This window comes from Nyctereutes procyonoides, unplaced genomic scaffold (genome assembly GCF_905146905.1).
Source record: "Nyctereutes procyonoides isolate TBG_1078 unplaced genomic scaffold, NYPRO_anot_genome, whole genome shotgun sequence".
Lineage (NCBI taxonomy): Eukaryota > Metazoa > Chordata > Mammalia > Carnivora > Canidae > Nyctereutes > Nyctereutes procyonoides.
Window position 1 is genome coordinate 25640407 of NW_026575040.1, and position 19007 is coordinate 25659413.

General features: G+C 35.3%; 1 protein-coding gene across 6 annotated transcripts in view; it reads left to right on the top strand.

The window, feature by feature from the left end:
- Positions 1–19007, top strand: part of CEP152 (centrosomal protein 152) — an 88087-nt gene that overhangs the window by 40040 nt on the left and 29040 nt on the right. For all 6 annotated transcript variants that reach the window (XM_055320078.1, XM_055320076.1, XM_055320081.1 and 3 more), the window contains 5 exons: positions 6271–6475; positions 12610–12738; positions 13529–13638; positions 14422–14550; positions 14685–14820. In XM_055320078.1, the coding sequence (XP_055176053.1) occupies positions 6271–6475; positions 12610–12738; positions 13529–13638; positions 14422–14550; positions 14685–14820 (709 nt within the window). The remainder of the gene's footprint in view (positions 1–6270; positions 6476–12609; positions 12739–13528; positions 13639–14421; positions 14551–14684; positions 14821–19007) is intronic.

Below are 19007 nucleotides of genomic sequence, written 5' to 3' on the forward strand. Positions count from 1 at the left end.
TTTGATGAATGAAAGTTTTTTTTTTTTTTAACTTTAGTCAAATTTATCATTCTTCGTGGTTAGTGCTTTGTATGTTCCCTTTAAGAAATCTTTCCTGTTGGGGTGCCTGGGTGGCTCAGTTGGTTAAGTGACCAACTCTTGGATTTGGCTTAGGTCATGGTCTCAGAGTCCTGGGATCCAGCTTTGTGCTCATTAGGGAGTTGACTCAGTGATTCTGTCTCTCTCTCTCTCCCACCCTGCTCATGCTCTTGCTTACACTTTTTCTCTAAAATAAATAAATACATCTTAAAGAAAAAAAAAGAAACCTTTCCTGTTAGCCCTATGATGCCTTCTAAAAGCTTTAATGCTTTGCCTTATATTTTGTTTTTACCATCGCTCTGGAATTGCTGTTTTTTGTTAGGATTTTTCTGATTATTCTTGATCCTACATTCAAATGAACTTTATGATTAACTTGTTCTGCTCCAGGAAAAAAAAATCCTGAGAATATTTTTATTAGGATCACATTAAACTTATACATTGACCTAGGGAGAGTTGATATTATAATGATGTTGAATTTTTTTTTATCCAAGAATATACCATGCCTTTTCATTTACTTATATCTATTTTTGTCTCTCAAGAATGTTTTAGTTTTTTATATTTAGGTTATTGCACAATTCTTGTAAAATTGATGTATTTTTACAATAGTAAATAGGGTATTCATTTCTATTATTTCTTCTTCAGTATTTTTTTGTATATATACACACACACATATATATGTGTGTGTGTGTATATATATATATATATATAGAGAGAGAGAGAGAGAGAGAGTTATAACCTGTTTTTTTTTTATTTTTTTTTAAGATTTTATTTATTCATGAGAGACAGAGAGGCAGAGACATAGGCAGAGTAAGAAGCAAGCTCCCTGTAGGGAGCCTGATGTGGAACTTGATTCCAGGACCCCGGGATCACGCCCTGAGCCAAAGGCAGTTGCTCAACCACTGAGCTACCCAGGTGTCCCTAACCTGTTACTTTCTAACTCTCCTATTGTTTGCAGTAATTTTTCCATTATATTTTAGGTTTTTCTAGATATAATTATATTATTAGCAAATAATGGAGATAATTGTACCATTTTTGTTCCACTTATGCTCCAAATTGTTTTCTCTTTAAGGTTCCATTAGAGGTCCTCTGTTTTATTTTATGTAGATATTGATAGTATAAATGCTGTTTTTCAAAGTGACCATACTATTTTGCATTACCAAAATCAATGTCTGAAGTTTCAGTTGTTCTACATTGTTGTTAAAACTTGGTGGTGTTAATCTTTTTTAATTTGAGCAATTGTAGTATGTGTAGTGATAATCTTACTGTGGTTTTAATTTTTTTTTTAGATTATTTATTTATTTATTCATGAGAGACACAGAGAGGGGGGTGGGCACAGGCAGAGGGAGAAGCAGGCTCCATGCAGGGAGCCTGATGTGGGACTCGATCCCAGGTCTCCAGGATCATGCCCTGGGCCCAAGGCAGGCACTAAACCGCTGAGCCACCCAGGGATCTCCTGGTTTTAATTTTTATTTACCTAATGACTAATGATCTAAGGATCTTTTTTTTTTTTTAATGAATTTGTTTATTTGAGAGAGAGGGAAAGAGGGAGAGATTGCACATGCACAAGGTAGGGGTGGGGGGAAAGGGCAGAAGGAGAGAGAAAATCTTAAGCAGGTTCAGGCCCAGCATAGATGGAGCCAACACTGGGATTAATCTCACAACCCTGAGATTATGTCTTGAGCCAAAGTCACTGAGCCACCTAGATACCCCTAAGCATCTTTTGATGTGCTTTTCTTTCTTTTTCTTCTTTTTTTCCTGATGTGTTTAATTGCTATTTGTATATGTTGTTTGGTCTTTATATATTCCAGGATACAAGCCCTTTATCTGATATATATATGTTGTGAATATTTTCTTCTACTTTCTGGTTTACCTTATCATGTTCTTAATGGTATCTTTTGAAGAGCAAAAGTTTAAGTTTTTAAGAATTCAAATTTATTAGTTATCTCTTTGGTAGTTCATGGTTTTGTGTTCTAATGTAACCGTATCACAAAAATTTTCTTAAGATTTTAGAAATTTAATAGTTTTACCTCTTACATTTATATCTATGATCCATTACGAATTAGGTTTTTAGTATGATATGAGGTAAGGATTGATGTCCATTTTTTTCATAGCAATATCCAGTTGATCTAATACCATTTGTCAGCAAAACTTTTCTTTCCTCGTTGAATTGCTTTAATATCTTTGTTGATAATTAATGGACCATTTGTGGCCTCTTTCTGTACTCTCCGTTCTGTTTCCCTACTCTTTTTATTAATACCAGTCCTGATACTGTAACTTTACTGTAAGTCTTGAAATGTGTTGGGCAAGTCCTTCAACTCTGTTTATTTTCAAAATTGTTCTGAGTATTCGAAGATCTTTGTATCTCAAAATAAATTTAATGATTAGCTAATCAATATCTTCAACAAAATCTACTTGAATCGTAATTGGGATTATGTTGAATCTATAGGCCTATTTGGGGAGAATTGATATCTTAAATTGCTATTTAATTATACATAAATAAAGCTGGAGGGGAAAAAATGAGTCTTCCAATTTCAGGGCATATGTTATACCTCTCTCTTATGTCTTTAGTTTCTCTACAGTAATGTTTTGTAGTTTTAGAGATTTCCCTTTGGTAGATAACATTTTTCCTTTAGTTTGAAGAATTTTCTTTAGCATTTCTTGGCAACAAATTCTAGGTGTCCTTATATGAAAACGTCTTTTTATTTGCTGATTATAGAATTCTGGATCAACAGTTCTTTTATTTCAGCGTGTTAAAGATATGTTCTACTATCTCTGGCCTTGGTGGTTTCTGAAGAAAAATCTGTTATTTGGACCATTATCCTGTGTGTAAAGTGTCGTTTTTCTTTTGTTGTTTTAAAGAATGTTTTTCCCCTTTTCAGCATTTTGGTTATGATGGGTCCGTTTTTTGTTTTTGTTTTTTGTTTTTTTCATTTCATTTGGGGTTTACTGAGCTTATTGAAAATGAAATTTATCATGTCTTTTATCAAATTTGTGAAATATTGACCATTATTCAGATATTTTTCTGTCCCTGCTTCTTTCTTCTGTCCTATTCTAGGTCTCCAATTATACAACTTAAATTTTTTTATATTGTCGCACAGTTCTTGAGACACTGTTCTTTTTTTCCGATTCTTTTTTTTTTTTTTTTCTGTTTTCACACTGGATAATTTCTACTGAGCTATTTTCAAGTTTACTCATTCTTTTCTTTCTTCTGTCATCTGTTTTATTAAACTTATCCAGAGGGTTTTTTTTTTTTTTAAACTTTCATGTAAGTATTTTTCAGTGATAAAATTTCTGTTTGGTTCCTTTATAGTTTTTATTTCTCTTTTGACAATTCCTATCTTTTCATTCATTTTAAGTATGTTTTCCTTTATTTCATAGACTAGAGACATAATAGCTACTTTAAACTTTGAAGACTCTCTGTGATAGTAGCTCTAGCATTTGTGTCATCTATAGGTTTTCTTTTTTTCTTGCAAATTGGTCCCATTTTCTTGGTTAGTTGCATGTTGAATAATTTTAGATTATATACAAGGATACCTTGTTTTATTGTGCTTTGCAGATACTGCATTTTCTTTACAAATTGGCAATCCTGCATCAATCAAGTCTATTGATGCCATTTCGCCAACAGTGTCTGCCAATCATATGTCTCTGTGTCACATTTTGGTAATTCTCACTATATTTCAAACTTTTTTATTATATTTGTTGTGGTGATCTGTGATCTATGATTACAACTCGCTAAAAGCTCCAACAATGGTTAACATATTTTAGCAACAGAGTATTTTTTAATTAAAATTTGTGTATTGTTTTTTAGGCCACACTATTGCTCAACTTAGTTGACTATTCATTTGAGTCACTTTATTGCAATATTTGTTTAATGTGGTGGTCTGCATCCAAATCTGTGATACCACTGTGGTGTGCTTGTATTAGATGTTAAGATTTTTAGGTTGCATAGAAGCTTGTATGGGTGTTTCAGATCTCAGTTTATTTGTCCAAGCCTTTGCCACATTGATACCAATCTGTCCTTGAATGCATAGCTCAAGAGTTAGTCATTATGAGATTTGTGTGTGGTTCAAATTTCAGTTAAATTCTCCAAATATTTGCTCTGTTGGCTTGTGGGTCTATTCTGTGCATGTATACATAGTTCAGGGTTTTGACTGAGGCTTATACGTATTTATGCACAGAATTCATGTCTCCTTTCTCTGATTCTCTCCTCTCTAGGAGTTTTCTTGTGCTTTCTATCATTGGTTTTCAGCAATTTGATGTTAATATAACTTACGGTGGTTTTCTTCATTTTTTAACTTGAGATTCATTGAGCTTGTAGGTTTTAGTAGGGTTTTAGTTTTCATCAAATAGAATTTTGGTCATTTAAAAATTTGGGGGGGCACCTGGGTGCTCAGTCCATTAAGCATCTGCCTTTGGCTCAGATCATGATCCCAGGGTTCTGGCCCCACACTAGGCTCTTTGCTCAGCAGGTTGTCTGCTTCCCCTTCTTCCACTCTCTGTCTCCCGCTCTTGCTTGCTCTCTCTCTCTGAAATAAATAAAATCCTAAAAAAAAAAAATTTTTTTTTTCTGCCCCCTTCCTTTCTTCTTTGATAAGATTTCAGGTACAATGAGGTTAGAAAACTTAACATGCTCAATATATTTCTGTTTTACTCACCTTTCTGTGTTTAATTTTGTAGGATTCTATTGCTATGTCTTTATGTCTGATGATCTTTTCTGCAATATTAAGTAAGCTGTTAATCTCATCCAGGATATTTTTCATTTCAGATGTTATAATTTTTAGTCTAAGTTCAGTTTGGGTCATTTTTATATCCTCTTTCTCTCCTCACTATGTTCATGCTTTTTCTCTTAGCTCAAACATATGGAATATATTTAATTAATTCTACTGCCAGCATCATTGCTGGGTCAGTTTCTGTTGATTGAGTTTTCTTCTGGTTATGGTTTATATTTTCTTTTCTTACTTGCATGCCTCATAAGTTTTGATTAGATTCTGCACATTTTGAATTTTATGTTTGAGATGTTAGATTTTTGTTGTATTTTTAAAAAATATTGTTATTCTTTTTCTGTGACACACTTAAGTTTCCTGGAATCCATTTGGCCCTTTCACAGCTTTATAGGTTTTGTTGGGTCAGATTTAGAGGAGATTTTATTTAATCTGGGGCTAATTTGGCCCCATTACTAAGGCAATATTTGATAATTTGTGAATTTGGAGACCTTTCCAGTATGGTTCATTGGAATCCCCAATATCCCCAGCTCTATTCATTTCCTATGGTTCTTTCCCTGGCCTTGCAGTAATATTCTCACATGGATATACAAATATCTAGAGCTCTCTTTCTGTGTAGCTACCTTTCCCATAGTATTTCCCTCATCAAATTCTAGCCATTTTGGCCTTCCCAAACTGAGCTCCACAACTTGGTGAAATTGCTAGGCTGCTTTTGGCTTTTCTCTCCCTGTGCCACAGGCTGGAAAATTCCCAGGGAGAAAGCAACAGCAATCAGAGCTCACCTTGTTTGTTTTCTTTTTCTGAGGGATCATTATGCAGTGCTGCCTTATTGTCCAATGATTGAAAACCACCATTTAATATATTTTGTTTGGTTTTCTAGGTTTTCTTTTTTAAGGCAGGAAGACAAATCTGGTACTTTGAATCCATTATGGCTAGGAGCAAAGTTCTAATTTCGGTTCTGAAATTTATTGAAACTAAAGTTGGAATTAAATTAGCATGGCCTTTATTTTTGTTACTTTTGCCCCAGTTGCTCAGATAACCACCCAGACTTGTGTATTAATAAAAGAGATACAGAAATTGTTAAGATGACTAGTATTTTACTTTTCACTGCCTCCTTTATTTTCATGTTGTTTCTCATAGGGTCACAAAGGGCATGCATATACAGCATGCAACTTAACTAAAAACAAAAAAAGCATGCCATATTGAGATTCACATGACTGAACTCCTTTCAGTGAGGCAGGCAATCTAAGGATAATAATAGTCTTCTTATGAATAAACTTACTTCTATATATGGGGACATAGCAAAAATGATATCCTTGTTTAAGACAAAGCTTAAAATTGTTTTTGAAATTCTAGTGTGTAGTTGTATAGGTCACACAACTTGGTCGCAACTGCAGTTAGTCAGGGAATGACCATGCTTGATTTGTTACTTGCTTTAATATTAAATATTAAATGATAATTTCTCCATTAGCATTGTACAGCAAGAAGAGCCAAATGACGAGCTTTCCAAAGATGAGGTCATTCTGAAGCTGAAAGCAGAAGTGCAGCGTTTGCTGGGTAGCAACTCGGTAAAGCGTCATCTGGTGTCTCAGTTACAAAATGATCTCAGAGACTGTCGTAAGAAAATTGAAACTCTTCAACAAGTGGAGAAAGAGGAAAAAAGTATCAAGGTTGAGGTTTGTAGAATTTGTAGAGTTAAAAACCCATCTTTAAAAGCTTTAATAAAAAACATGCATATAATCTTCATGTTTAAATCAAACCTTTCTCTTCCAGGGTTTCATTTGACATTATTTAGAAGTCCAGTATAAAGAAAGGAATGCCACATAAAGTAATATATTTTCTAGTTCCTTTTGGCACTTGTAAATGACATGCTAATTAGGTAAAATTCCTTTACCACAAATCCAAGGAAGTAATCTATGTAACAAATACCTACATTTCCTCAAGATTGGCTTATACCAACAGTGTTCTAGTCTTAAGTTCTCCACAACTAGATCCTTTAGCACTTTGTCCATGAGATTTCTCTGGCCCATGTTCCTGTAATAAGCGTCAGTCTATATAAGGAAATTAATTATGTAGTAGTGATGTTATGAGTGGGAAAGGTGCAGAAACCAGTTAAGTCAAAATCACTGAATCCACTTTTATATCCTTCAGTTAGTGTCCTCACTTTACAGATGAGGAAAAGGAAGCTGGAAGAAAATGTGACACTTCTGAGGTCACAGAGTCAGTCTTCAGGCAAATCGAAATGAAAACACTTGACTAGTGAATTGGTCAAGGTTATTTCCCCAAAATCTTTCTGTCACAGAGATCTTTACCATTGCCCTCATTTCATAGTTGCCTTTTCACCCTACCATATGTCCAACTCCCAATCCGTCTATGGTCTCAATAGAAAAGGATACATACAAGACCTAGTAATTAAAAGGAAAGGGAAGGAGGAAATGAATGTGGGTGCTATATTCCTTTTCCTTCTGGATGGAAATGATATTTTACTTCCCCCTTTATTACTGTTTTATCTCCTGATCCTTTAAACTAGGAGTTGTATTCATTAAAAATGATCCTATTAAATTATGCAAGATGTTTTATGATGTTTATTATTATGAAATTTCAATTGTATCAGTTTTCCAAAAAATAATAATGTGTTTTCACTGTTAAAGTTCTGACCAGTCTGGTTCCTTCTGCTGAGTAACTGTATTTGATAAGTACAATGACAATGTTGATTTCAGTGTTAATAATCAAATGAGAAAGAACCTCCCTTCCCCCCAGCACATATAACACCTCTAAATCAAGCTGTCTTGTTTCCATGTTTTTTACAAAAGATGGGAATAAACCCTCATGTTTCAATTTGTGTTAGAGTTGGTTAGTTCAAGTGTTTTGGTGAGAGTAGCCTAAGATTTAGGAGAGTAGGAACCTGGTTTTGAGTCTGAACTTTAGCTCAGGTGTCCATGGTTCTTTCTTTGTTCTGTACTGGAATTACTGATGGCATTTGCTCTACAGATATGCATCCACGTATGTAGCAGATGATGGTGGCCGTGTCTTATGCTTTTAAAATTTTAACTTTTGCCTCCATAGTATGAAGAGAGCTATCTCATTGTTGAATACTTTTTGTCCAGCCACTCTTTTACCATAGTGATTTCTCAGCAGTCCACTTTTGGTTTTTCTTAAAAGTGTGACTTACCAGCCTCTGCTGCTTATGTCTGTCCTGCTTCCACTTACTATATAGGGATTTCTTGGGAGTATTGTCTTGATGATTCTCTGCATGTTTGCTCAGTAAATCTTTGTTGAATTAATACACATATTGATCCCTTTCTAGATGGGGGAAAGGGAGAGGAAGTAGTAATTTAACCAACATACTTTTTAGATAAACACTCAAGTTCATGGTCATCTAATTAGTTCATGGACACCTTCAAACTATGCCTTTGCTTCTTATTTCCCACATCTTTTCTAATGAACTTTCTACTTAGTCTGTAACATTAGAAAGCAGGGTTGGGAAGTACATGGAAGAAGAGCAAATCATTCAGCTGAAGCTTTTTTTAAAAAATCTACTCTGTGCAAGGTCTTGTGGGATTCAGTGAAAGAAACAATGGCCATTCCTTGAAGGAATTTAGAATCTAGAACAGCACTATCCAATAGAAATATAATGGAACTACATATGTAACTTAAAATGTTCTAGTGATTCCATTAAACTAAAAGTAATGGTGAAATTAATTTTAATAATATATTTTACTTAACCCAATATATTCAAAATATTATCTTCTCAATATGTAATCAATGTAAAATTATTAATGGGATGGTTTGCATTTTTTTGTTTGCTTTTTTTATGATTGTGCCAAGTCCTTGAAATCTGACCTGTGTTGTCCATTTATAGCACATTTCAATTTGGATATGTTTCTCTTTTTAAAAATTATTTATTTAAATTCAATTTAATTAACATACTATATTATTAATTTCAGAGATAGAATTTAGTGATTCATCAGTTTCATAAAAAACCCAGTGCTCATTACTTCAAGTGCCCTCCTTAATGCCCATCACCCAATTATCCCATCCTACCACCCACCTCCCTTCCAGCAATCCTCAGTTTGTCTCTTGTAGTCAAGTCTTTGCCTTCCTGTTTTTGTCTTAATTTATTTTTCCTTCCCTTCCTCTCTGTTCATGTTTTGTTTCTTAAATTCCATATATGAATGAAATCATATGGTATTTGTCTTTCTAGTTCCCTCTAGTTCCATCCACATCATTCCAAACTTCAAGATTTCATTCTTTTTGATGACTGAGTAATATTCCATTATATATATGTGTATGTGTGTGTGTACATATACATGTACATATATATATATATATATTTTCCCCCAAGATCTTTCTATCACAGAGATCTTTACCATTGCCTTTGTGTATATATACCATTTACATTTACCATTGTGTGTATGTTTATATACACACACACACATATATACAAACACACACCACATCTTCTTTATCCATTCATCTGTCAATGAACATTTTTCAAGTGCTCAATAGCCATCTGTGGTTAATGGCTACTGTATTCAACAGTACAGATCCGGAGGGAGATGAACATGTATAACTTTGTGTAATAAGGATGATACTGGTTGCAAAGGGCTCTAAGAAGGAATAACTAACCAGGCATGGTTGTAGGGGAGATGGTAAGGCAAACCTTAGTGAGGTTTTTAAGGAGGGAATATTTGATCTCTATCCTGAAGGATAAAGGCAGGAGAGAAGGTAGGAAAGAACATGTCAGACTTGAGCAGAAGTATATAAAAAAGGATGTAACAAATAACTGGTATAACTAGGGAGTAGGGCATGTGTCTAGAAGTCTATATTGTATAAGTTTCAATTGTCTGGAATCTTTGAGGCCAAAAACATATAGATGTTATATCAATTTTTGGAATAATATAGCTGGCATTAAGTCCTGAGGTTAATGAAGTAATGTTGAACTTCTCTGCTTGCTATAGGGATGTTAAGAGAAAGAACATGTCAATTTAAACTTCCTTGGATATCTTTTTAAAGAGAACTAGGTCATCAAAATCCTTTCCTAAAGCCTTTCTAAGTATTGAAAAGGGCAGCAAAATATTTACTCTGTAATCTTTATTAGCTTGTTTCTTTTATGAATGTTTAAAAGTATTTGGTTGTATTTATTGCTTTATAACTTTGTAGTATATTTTATTTTTATTCATAACCGTCTTATACAGAAAAATGAAAGATTATCACAGAAATTCTGTTGTTTTTGCTTTCATATCATTTGAGTATTCAAACAGTACTGCTCTCTGACATTTCCAGGATCATTAAGATGAATATTAGGAACTTGTCCATATGTAGCACTATGCACTAATTGGGAGTGAACTAAATTCTATGCTGTTCATTCCAGTTGAACAACTGGGCCTTTAAGGTAGAATGTAGTAAAGTCCTTAGGAAGATAAGTCTAGCAGTCAGGATCCATATCTACATTGAATTTTTTGTTAGCATAATAAATAAAACACAGAGGCCTTTTTGTATCTGCTACTCAGTGGAGATCATTACCTAGCCACGAGCTGTGGTTAAAACAATACTCTGATTCCAAGGTACTTGATAGGCAATGTTCAGTAGCCAACTCAGAATGTTCCTATCCAGAATCTTTTTAGACATAGAAATTAGGAAGGTAATGTAAGAATTGGTATATTACATGTCTTGTTTTTTAAGGTAATGTCTTTAGAATTCTGACTTTAGAAAGAAGTTTCATTGTAACATTCAAGTGGTCTTTTTCTTTTTAAAGGTCTTTTTTTTTTTCGTTTAGATTTTATTTATTTATTCTTGAGAGATAGAGACCGAGACATAGGTAGAGGGAGCAGCAGGCTCCCTGTAGTGAGCCTGATGCAGGACTCGATGCCAGGACTCTGGGCCCACAACCTGAGCTGAAGGCAGGCACTTAACCAACTCAGCCACCCAGGCAACCCTTAAGTAAGGGTTTTGTGCTGATAGGTACAGGTACCTAGTCCGTGTGTGCCTGCAGTGTGATAATATGTCAAAACAGAGCGTAATACCTAGCTGTGAAAATTTGTTTCCCCTGTCATATCAGTATGACGTTATTTTCAATCATTTCATTTCATAATAATATAAAACTCACCAATGGAGAAGGAAGCACAAATGAATATCATAAACTTTAAAAAGTGGAGGCCAAGTTAGAAAAATTAAAGCCATTCTAATGAGTCAGTAAAATCCTTGAAAGTCTCATTAGTACCTCTACATCTGGAGAGAACCTCACAGAGTAGATATTCGTAGCTCTTCTCTCCTCTGGCTAGAGTAGAAGCAGTGGCTTCTGGACAATGATGGCAAGTGAAAAGGGGAAAATCAACAATTGGAGCAGTCTCCCTGTAAAGAAAAGTGAAGGCTAAGAATCAGAAGACTGAGCCAGAACCTGGGTGTTCTGTTACCCTACATGTGAATGAGATACCCGTACCTCCCCGATGAGGAGAGTGAATCTTGATACAGGATATTTTTTATACATTGTAAAAGAGAGCTCAGACTTCAGGTAAATACATAAACCAACAAGTCAAATGGAGTAGATACTTAAAAAAAAATCTTTGTGGCTCCTACAATGAATAAATAATTCACAAAGGGTAAAGAAGACACTTAGATGGTAAGAGTAAAATGTGAAATTGTATAAGCAGACAAATCTGGGAAGATGAAAAACGAATTATGAAGGCATGTTAAGAGGTTCTGCTCTGATGGCAATGGAAGAAATGCAAATGATAGCAGGTGTTGGCTACCCTTTCCCCATAAAATACAATAATTATTTCAAAACAGTCATTGCCCTTGGGGAAGCAAAGAGAATTGGACAGATTCTCACAGATGGACTACCTGACAGTATACATTTGCATGATCTTGTGGGAAACAATTTGCCAAAGTTTATCATGAATCTTAAAATACTGTACCTGTTGAATAAAATACAGATCTATGAGTTAATGCTGATTACATAAATAAGTACAGAAATAAAATAGATGCTAAACATAGTATAAGATAAAAAAATAGAATATTTGCGTAGTCTCATAGTATCTTTTCATAAGATACTTATTCCTAATAACAAGTAGAAAAATTGTAACTTTACAGTGAAGGTTCCTGCAGATATTACCTTCATTTATTGATCATAATCAGTTGATGAAACACATTGACATCATGTGTTTCCTGAAGAGCACACACATCACTTCTCTGGCATTCATGCTATAAATGGATGACCTGAATTTAGTAATGAAGTAATATCAGAGAAACCTACATTGAAAGGCATCTTACAAAATAACTAGTTGGCACCAAAAAGTCTTAGTTTTTTTTTAAGATTTATTTATTTATTCATGATAGACAGAGAGAAACACAGGCAGAGGGAGAAGCAGGCTCCACGCCGGGAGCCCGACGTGGGACTCGATCCCGGACTCCAGGATTGCGCCCTGGGCCAAAGGCAGGCGCTAAACTGCTGAGCCACCCAGGGATCCTCCAAAGTCTTAGGTTTGAAAGACAAAGACTGGACTGTCCCTAGATTGAAGGAGATTAATCAGACATGACAACTAAATGCCATGTGGAATTGTTGACTAGATCCAGATTGAGAAAAAGAACATTAGAGGAAAATTGGAGAATTTTGTATAAGGTCTGTAGATCACATCTGAGTTAATTTCTTGGTTTTGATCATTGTATTGTGGTTATATTTGGATACAGTGATAAAAGTTATGGAAATTATTTGTGCTGTTTTTGCAGTTTCTAGTATGAAATTATTTTAAAAGTATAACTTAGAATTTTTTAAAAATCTGAAAAGCTTTTGATTTCTTTTAACATTTAGACTAAAATAGATACCTCGGAAAACCCAACTAATCAATTCTGGCCTGGCTCTTCTAATTCTGATATGATTGTCAAAGATGACATTCTGCAATTTGAAAATGAAATTCATGTTTTACAGCAACAAAATCAGGTAATTAAAAGTCTCCTGTGTTTTGTGAGAATTTTTATGACCTCATTAAATTCAAAGGATATAACAGACTTCAAAAATTCAGAGGTAATGTGATTTAGTAGATAGGTTTATTAGTAGGTGAATAAGGATTCCAGTTATTTCCCATTATTGGTCATGAGATAGTACTTTCATCAGAAGGTAAGTTGGTGTAATTCGTTTCCTGTTTATAGAGAAGCATGGCTACGAGAGGTGTTCTTTTCTTTTTTTTAAATTTTTTTTAAAAATTTTATTTATTTATGATAGTCACACACACACACAGAGAGAGAGAGAGAGAGGCAGAGACACAGGCAGAGGGAGAAGCAGGCTCCATGCACCGGGAGCCCGACGTGGGATTCGATCCCGGGTCTCCAGGATCGCGCCCTGGGCCAAAGGCAGGCGCTAAACCGCTGCGCCACCCAGGGATCCCAGAGGTGTTCTTTTCTTGACCAAATAGTTCAACATTGTTTATATGATTGTGAAGATTATTGAATTCTAAGACTTAAGACATTGGTTAGCTAATACTTCTCTCGTTTAATGTTTTCATTTCATATAGTTCAAAATGAGTACAAAATTTTAAGTCTTAGCCCTATCAGAAAGCTGCTTCTCAAATGATTCTCTACTCTTAGAAGGCTTAAAGAGACTTTGTAGAATGATGAAAATGATACATCATCATTACAAGCTAGAGATAAAGCACAGACGATATTAAAAAATAAGATTGGACACATCAATGAAAATGATGTTTATTTCCTCTACTGTATTCTTTTGTATATAGGAACTTAAAGAAACTGAAGAAAAACTGAGAAATACAAACCAAGACTTATGTAATCAGATGAGACAAATGGTACAAGATTTTGACCGTGACAAACAGGAAGCTGTGGATAGGTAAGGAGTATATGGAGGTCTAATGCCTGCCTCCAGCCTCTATCCTCCTTCCCCCTTTGGCTAAAGAAAAGATTCAAGAAAAGTTATGGAATGAACCCTCCCTACTGAGATCTCAGACTGAAGAAGATGACTCTCTGGCTTCTCAAATTAGAATTCAGAACACATTTTCCATGGCAGTGATGTTATGTAGTGGGTTGGGTTCTATATCACCATCAAAGCTGTAGTTCATTGAAATAGTATAGCTTTATGGTTCTTATAGACTGTCTGGGAAACTATTCTTTATAAGGAAGAAATCTGGAAGAGAGTATGTCTTCCAAATACCAAATCATAAACTTGGAAACAGATTTTTGGAACATAACTTACTTGTGAGTTGAGTACTGCTAGTATTTATGTTTAGTATAGATACCTTGAAATTTTGGAACAATGTTATTTCAATTAATTTTTTGTAAACAAGTCCTCAACCAAAGACTATTATCTGTTTGAAAGACTGGAGCATTTTCCTACCCACGTTGCTACCCACGTTTTTCCTACCCACGTTTTTCTTTAGAAACATTTGAAGAAAGAAAATTTTGAAGATTCTTTAAGCTCCTCCATTGGGAATTAATTATTACCACTTTTGGTTGGAGCAAACCAACCTGACCTTAATTATAATTTGTATTAGAGGGAGGGAGGGAGTGGGTAGGGAAGGAAGAAAAAACAAAAAAAGAACAACAATTCATCTTGGTGTTTCTAGTAATGCTAGGTACTGCCTTAGATTCTGCTGTCTGCTCTCTTTTTTTCTAGATGTGAGAGGACTTACCAGCAGCACCATGAAGCCATGAAAGCCCAAATACGTGAAAGCCTGTTAGCAAAGCATGCTTTGGAGAAGCAGCAGCTCTTTGAAGTTTACGAGGGGGCTCGCTTGCAACTTAGGTGAGAACATGAGAGTATAACTATCCTTTAAGCTGTGGAGACAGCGTTCTCCTGTTTTGTAGTTGAGAGAAAAATTATTTTGCAGCCCTTATATTTTTTTGTGGTCATTTAGCTACTGGTTTTGTGTATCTAAGGTCTGAGTTAGATAAGATGAATAAGGAGATGGCTGCTGTGCAAGAATGTTATTTGGAAGTGTGCAGAGAAAAGGATGATCTGGAATCAACTCTCAGGAAGACCATTGAAAAGGAGCAACAGGCGCAGGAGCAGAAGGTATGGGAAAAGTTCATGTTATGTTTGTTCCATCTCATTCCTCTGGCTTCACTGTTGTCATGGAAACCAGTACACTTGTTCTTTTGTGACATGCGGAAGGCATACATAGAAGTAAGTCCCTTTACTTTTGGCTGTATCACACCAATATAGCTCATAAAGCATAGAAATCTTGAGATGATTACTAAAATCTTAGTAGAAAATGACATCCATATAGAAGAAAATGATTCTTCCTTATGTCTTTATTCTAAGAGCCAAAACTGGGTTAAAAAATAAATGAATGAATGAATAAGTGAATGAATGAATGAATGAATGAATAAACAAGAGTGGACCTGGGTCACTGTGAGTCTGAAACCCAGGGATCCTCATTTTGCAATCATTTGTTGGCTGCAGGTGAACCTACCTAGTCCTGTGAGCACTGCATACAACATTGGCTCAGAAACATTTTTCTCCAACCCATTTCTCTCTCAGTACCTAAGTGTCATTTTATTCTTCTGGGGGGAAGGGCAGGAATTTGAACTTGGGACTTATGACAAGGAAGGTGGTGGTATGGAGCCATGGAGAGCAAGGTCACACTGTTAATGTGACCTCTTCCAGGGAAGTTCTCATTTTTAGGGAAGCTGTACTCCCTCCTCCTGCCCGAATCCAAGTTGCTGTTGGTGAGTGTCCAGAAGTAAAATCACATGTAAACAGTCATCCCTCTTTTCTTCCCTGTCCTGGCCAGAGTCTCATCCAGACACATGTCTGACTTTCCCTTCCACTTTGGACCAGCCAACAGACCACAATTTGAAAGCCACCTGCGTCAAGATTAGAAAATATTTTTAAAGGCTTGAGTGAATGTTCTATACACAGGCTTTTCTGAACAAAGTTTTATATATTTCTTTAAAGACTTTATTTTTTGAGAGAAAGAGAGATAGTGATAGAGAGCAGGAGAGAGTACAAGTGGGGGAGAGAGGCAGATTCCCCACTGAGCAGGGAGCCTGACTCAAGGCTGGATCCCAGGACCCCACAGATCACAACCTGAGCTGAAGGCAGATGCTTAACTACCTGAGCCAGCCACGCACTCCTGAACAAAGTTATATAAAAGCAGGCCATTGCTACTACAGACTTAAAAAGAATAGTAAAGAGCAGATGAGGAATTCAGCTCATTTAATATTTTGATTATTTTTGAATAGAAAAACATGTCATGTATACATATCATCTAATGGAAAAAGAGCTTCTAAAGAGCTATTTTAGTTAGTGCTGGCAGTTTAAAAGTTAGAAGGGATCTTAAATTACTTAGAAATTAAGGACTTAGCTTTTAGTAATGTTTAAAAAAAATTGAAATAGATCTCTACTGTGATTCTTTCTTTATAAATATATAAATTGACGAGAACAAAAGAGCAATTCTCTCAAAGAGGTCATTCTTTTCAGGAATATTTTCTTTTACTTTTAAAGAATCAATTTAACTATAAAATTGGATCACATAAATTGGTCACTTGCAATTAACAGCTCTACGATGTTGGCTCATGAATGCTTGTACACAAGGACAGAAGAAAAGTTAATATTACTATTTGGCCCTTCCAAAAAAAGCTTACAGGATATATTTTTTTTCTTTAAAAATTTTTAATTGTCATGTAATGAAATTGACTTTTTTCATTTGTTGTAGCATTCTATACTTTTTTAACATAGGATTTAATGCATGTATAGAATGATGAAGGTACAGAAGACTTATCACCCTGCAACACTGCTTTGTGCTAGCCCTTTGTAGTTATATCCACCCTCATTGAAAGGGCCAGAGTACTTACCACATTAGAAGTATATATAATTCCTTCCTTCTCTGGGAAATACTTTAGTTTTTTATTTAGACTTACATAAACTTATTATAAAACTTACTAATCTTTATAAGCCAGTCAGAACAGAACTTTAAATTTAAGAAAATTTATTTAATCTTTTCATATCCTCTAGAGGTAGGCAAAGATATACCAATCTGTTTTCCTAGGTAATGTTTCACACGCACACAATAGAAGAATCTTTCTAAACTCAAGCAAGCTAGGGAACTTTCAGAGTAGTCCTTTTTTGCAGGACATAAACCATTTTCCCTGCAATTGGCTTTCGGGTCAGTAACTTAGTCTGGATACAGAATTCATAAGATAGGCAACCCCGAGAGTCCTGGGGTGTATTTTTCTGTTCTGTATGTGCTCTTTTCTGAAATGCTTATTGAGTCAGGCTGTAGGTTAAGTAGAGGCTGAATTCCATGTTTTAGAACTTTTATTGACACACAGAACTTTGCTTACATTTTTGCCTGGCTTGTTCAGAGAATGGGAAAAGGTCACATACACAGAACTCTTCAGCCTGTGTATTAATAATCATTGGAGGTCATGAATTTTCAGACAAGGCAAAAGTGGGCAGTATTCCCATTCATAATTTCACTTCTATACACCTTTAGGCTCATTTATATAGTTGTAATACATGCTGAGTCTGTCCTTAGAGTTCTTTTGCTTTCTGGGGCATGCAAATCAAGCTTAAATATTTTAAAACTATCCAAAAATGTACTTCCTTTTAATGATAAAACTTTTAAAGTTAGATATACTTCCAGTATGTTCAAATGGCAGATCCCTGTGCTTGATAAATCTGTTACTTCTATAAAGAGAGGTAAGCAAGGTTTTCCCCACTGTGGTAGATTGCAAAAATGGCCGCACATTCTTCCCATCAGTGAATGCATGCACTAGTATTGTAGTATGAGTTTGTAGCTATTCTCAGTAAGAGGTGGTCTGTTTCTCACACCTTGAATCTGATCTTGGCCACATGATTGGCTCTGGCCACTGAGATGTTAGTAAACATTACGTAAAAAGAGCCTTAAAAAGCATTTATGCATTGGGGCATACAAGCTTGATGCTCTGAAAAATGCAGTGACCACCACTGTGTGAATGATCTGGGATACCCTGCTTAGTGATGACACATTGACCAAGTCAATTTTCTAGCAGATATCGAGCTAACCCCCAGACATGTGAATGAGACTATATTATAGATCATGTACCTCAACTGCCTGCAGAGATCAACAGTGTTGACTTAGGTCAGAACCACCACCCAGCTGACCCAGAGATTGATAAGAAATAATAGATGTTTGCTGTTTTAGTTTAGTTCTGTTATAGTTAAATTTTGGCTGGCTTATTATGTAGTAAATCTACCTATACACAAACAAACAGAAAATTGGTAGCAGTTTTCTGCTGTGGGTCAAAAGGAAACGTGGATACATATGGAACAACTCCTGAAGGATAGATATACACAGATAAGACAATTTGAAGATTCCTTCTAAAGTCAACAGAAAGTAACAGTGATATATGATATGATCCTGAACAACTTTCTCAGCCATGTAATTGAGACTGCCCTATAGCATTAGTACAACTATGGTTTCCATGACTGGATTGTGAGGAAATGGGTTCTTCAGTCACCAGTTTCCAACATCATACAACACTGAAAAAAAATAGATAGCATCTTTTTGGCATGTGCCATTGGTGGAAAGGAATCAGATGGCAATTCAGACCAAAATAAGCCAGGTCAGGTGTGAACCAGAAAAAAATCCAGACAACCAGGTAGTCATGAATCAGAACTAATGGTAAAGGGACACTGAACAAAAGCTCTCTTTTGAATGTCAATAGGTATGTGAAGTGTATAGTTCTTTTAGCATTATGTCTTGTGGGCTTCAGTGTGTTATTTCTCGTTGCATCTCAGTGGAACCTCCAGAGAACCGCTTTAAAAATTTTCAGATGGAAACTGTTACAGGTTATTGGATCCCTGAGTAGAACTTTATTAGAGTTTTCAGATCAACTGGATTTCTAGAGTACATAGAGAATGTTATATGAATAGTTCAAATTATTAAATTTTATCTGACACTTGACAATTACTATTTGATAATTCTTTAGCTAGTTTTGATAAAACATTTTGTCTTTAGTAATGAAAAAAATACCAATCTGAATTGGTAATGTTTTTGTGCGACTATCAGGAAAGCATAAACTGTTACACAAGGTTGCCATTTCAAATGCAGCAACACAGCAGCCTGGGATTGTGGTAGCCAGGGCAGTTTGAGAATTCTGGATACCCAGAAGGTGGAAAACAGGAAAAGGGAAAAGCAAGTTTTGCTGTTTCATAGTTTTGCCTAAGACAGACTGCTTGGATCCATCCCAGTATACTGTTGAAAGTAGAAAGTT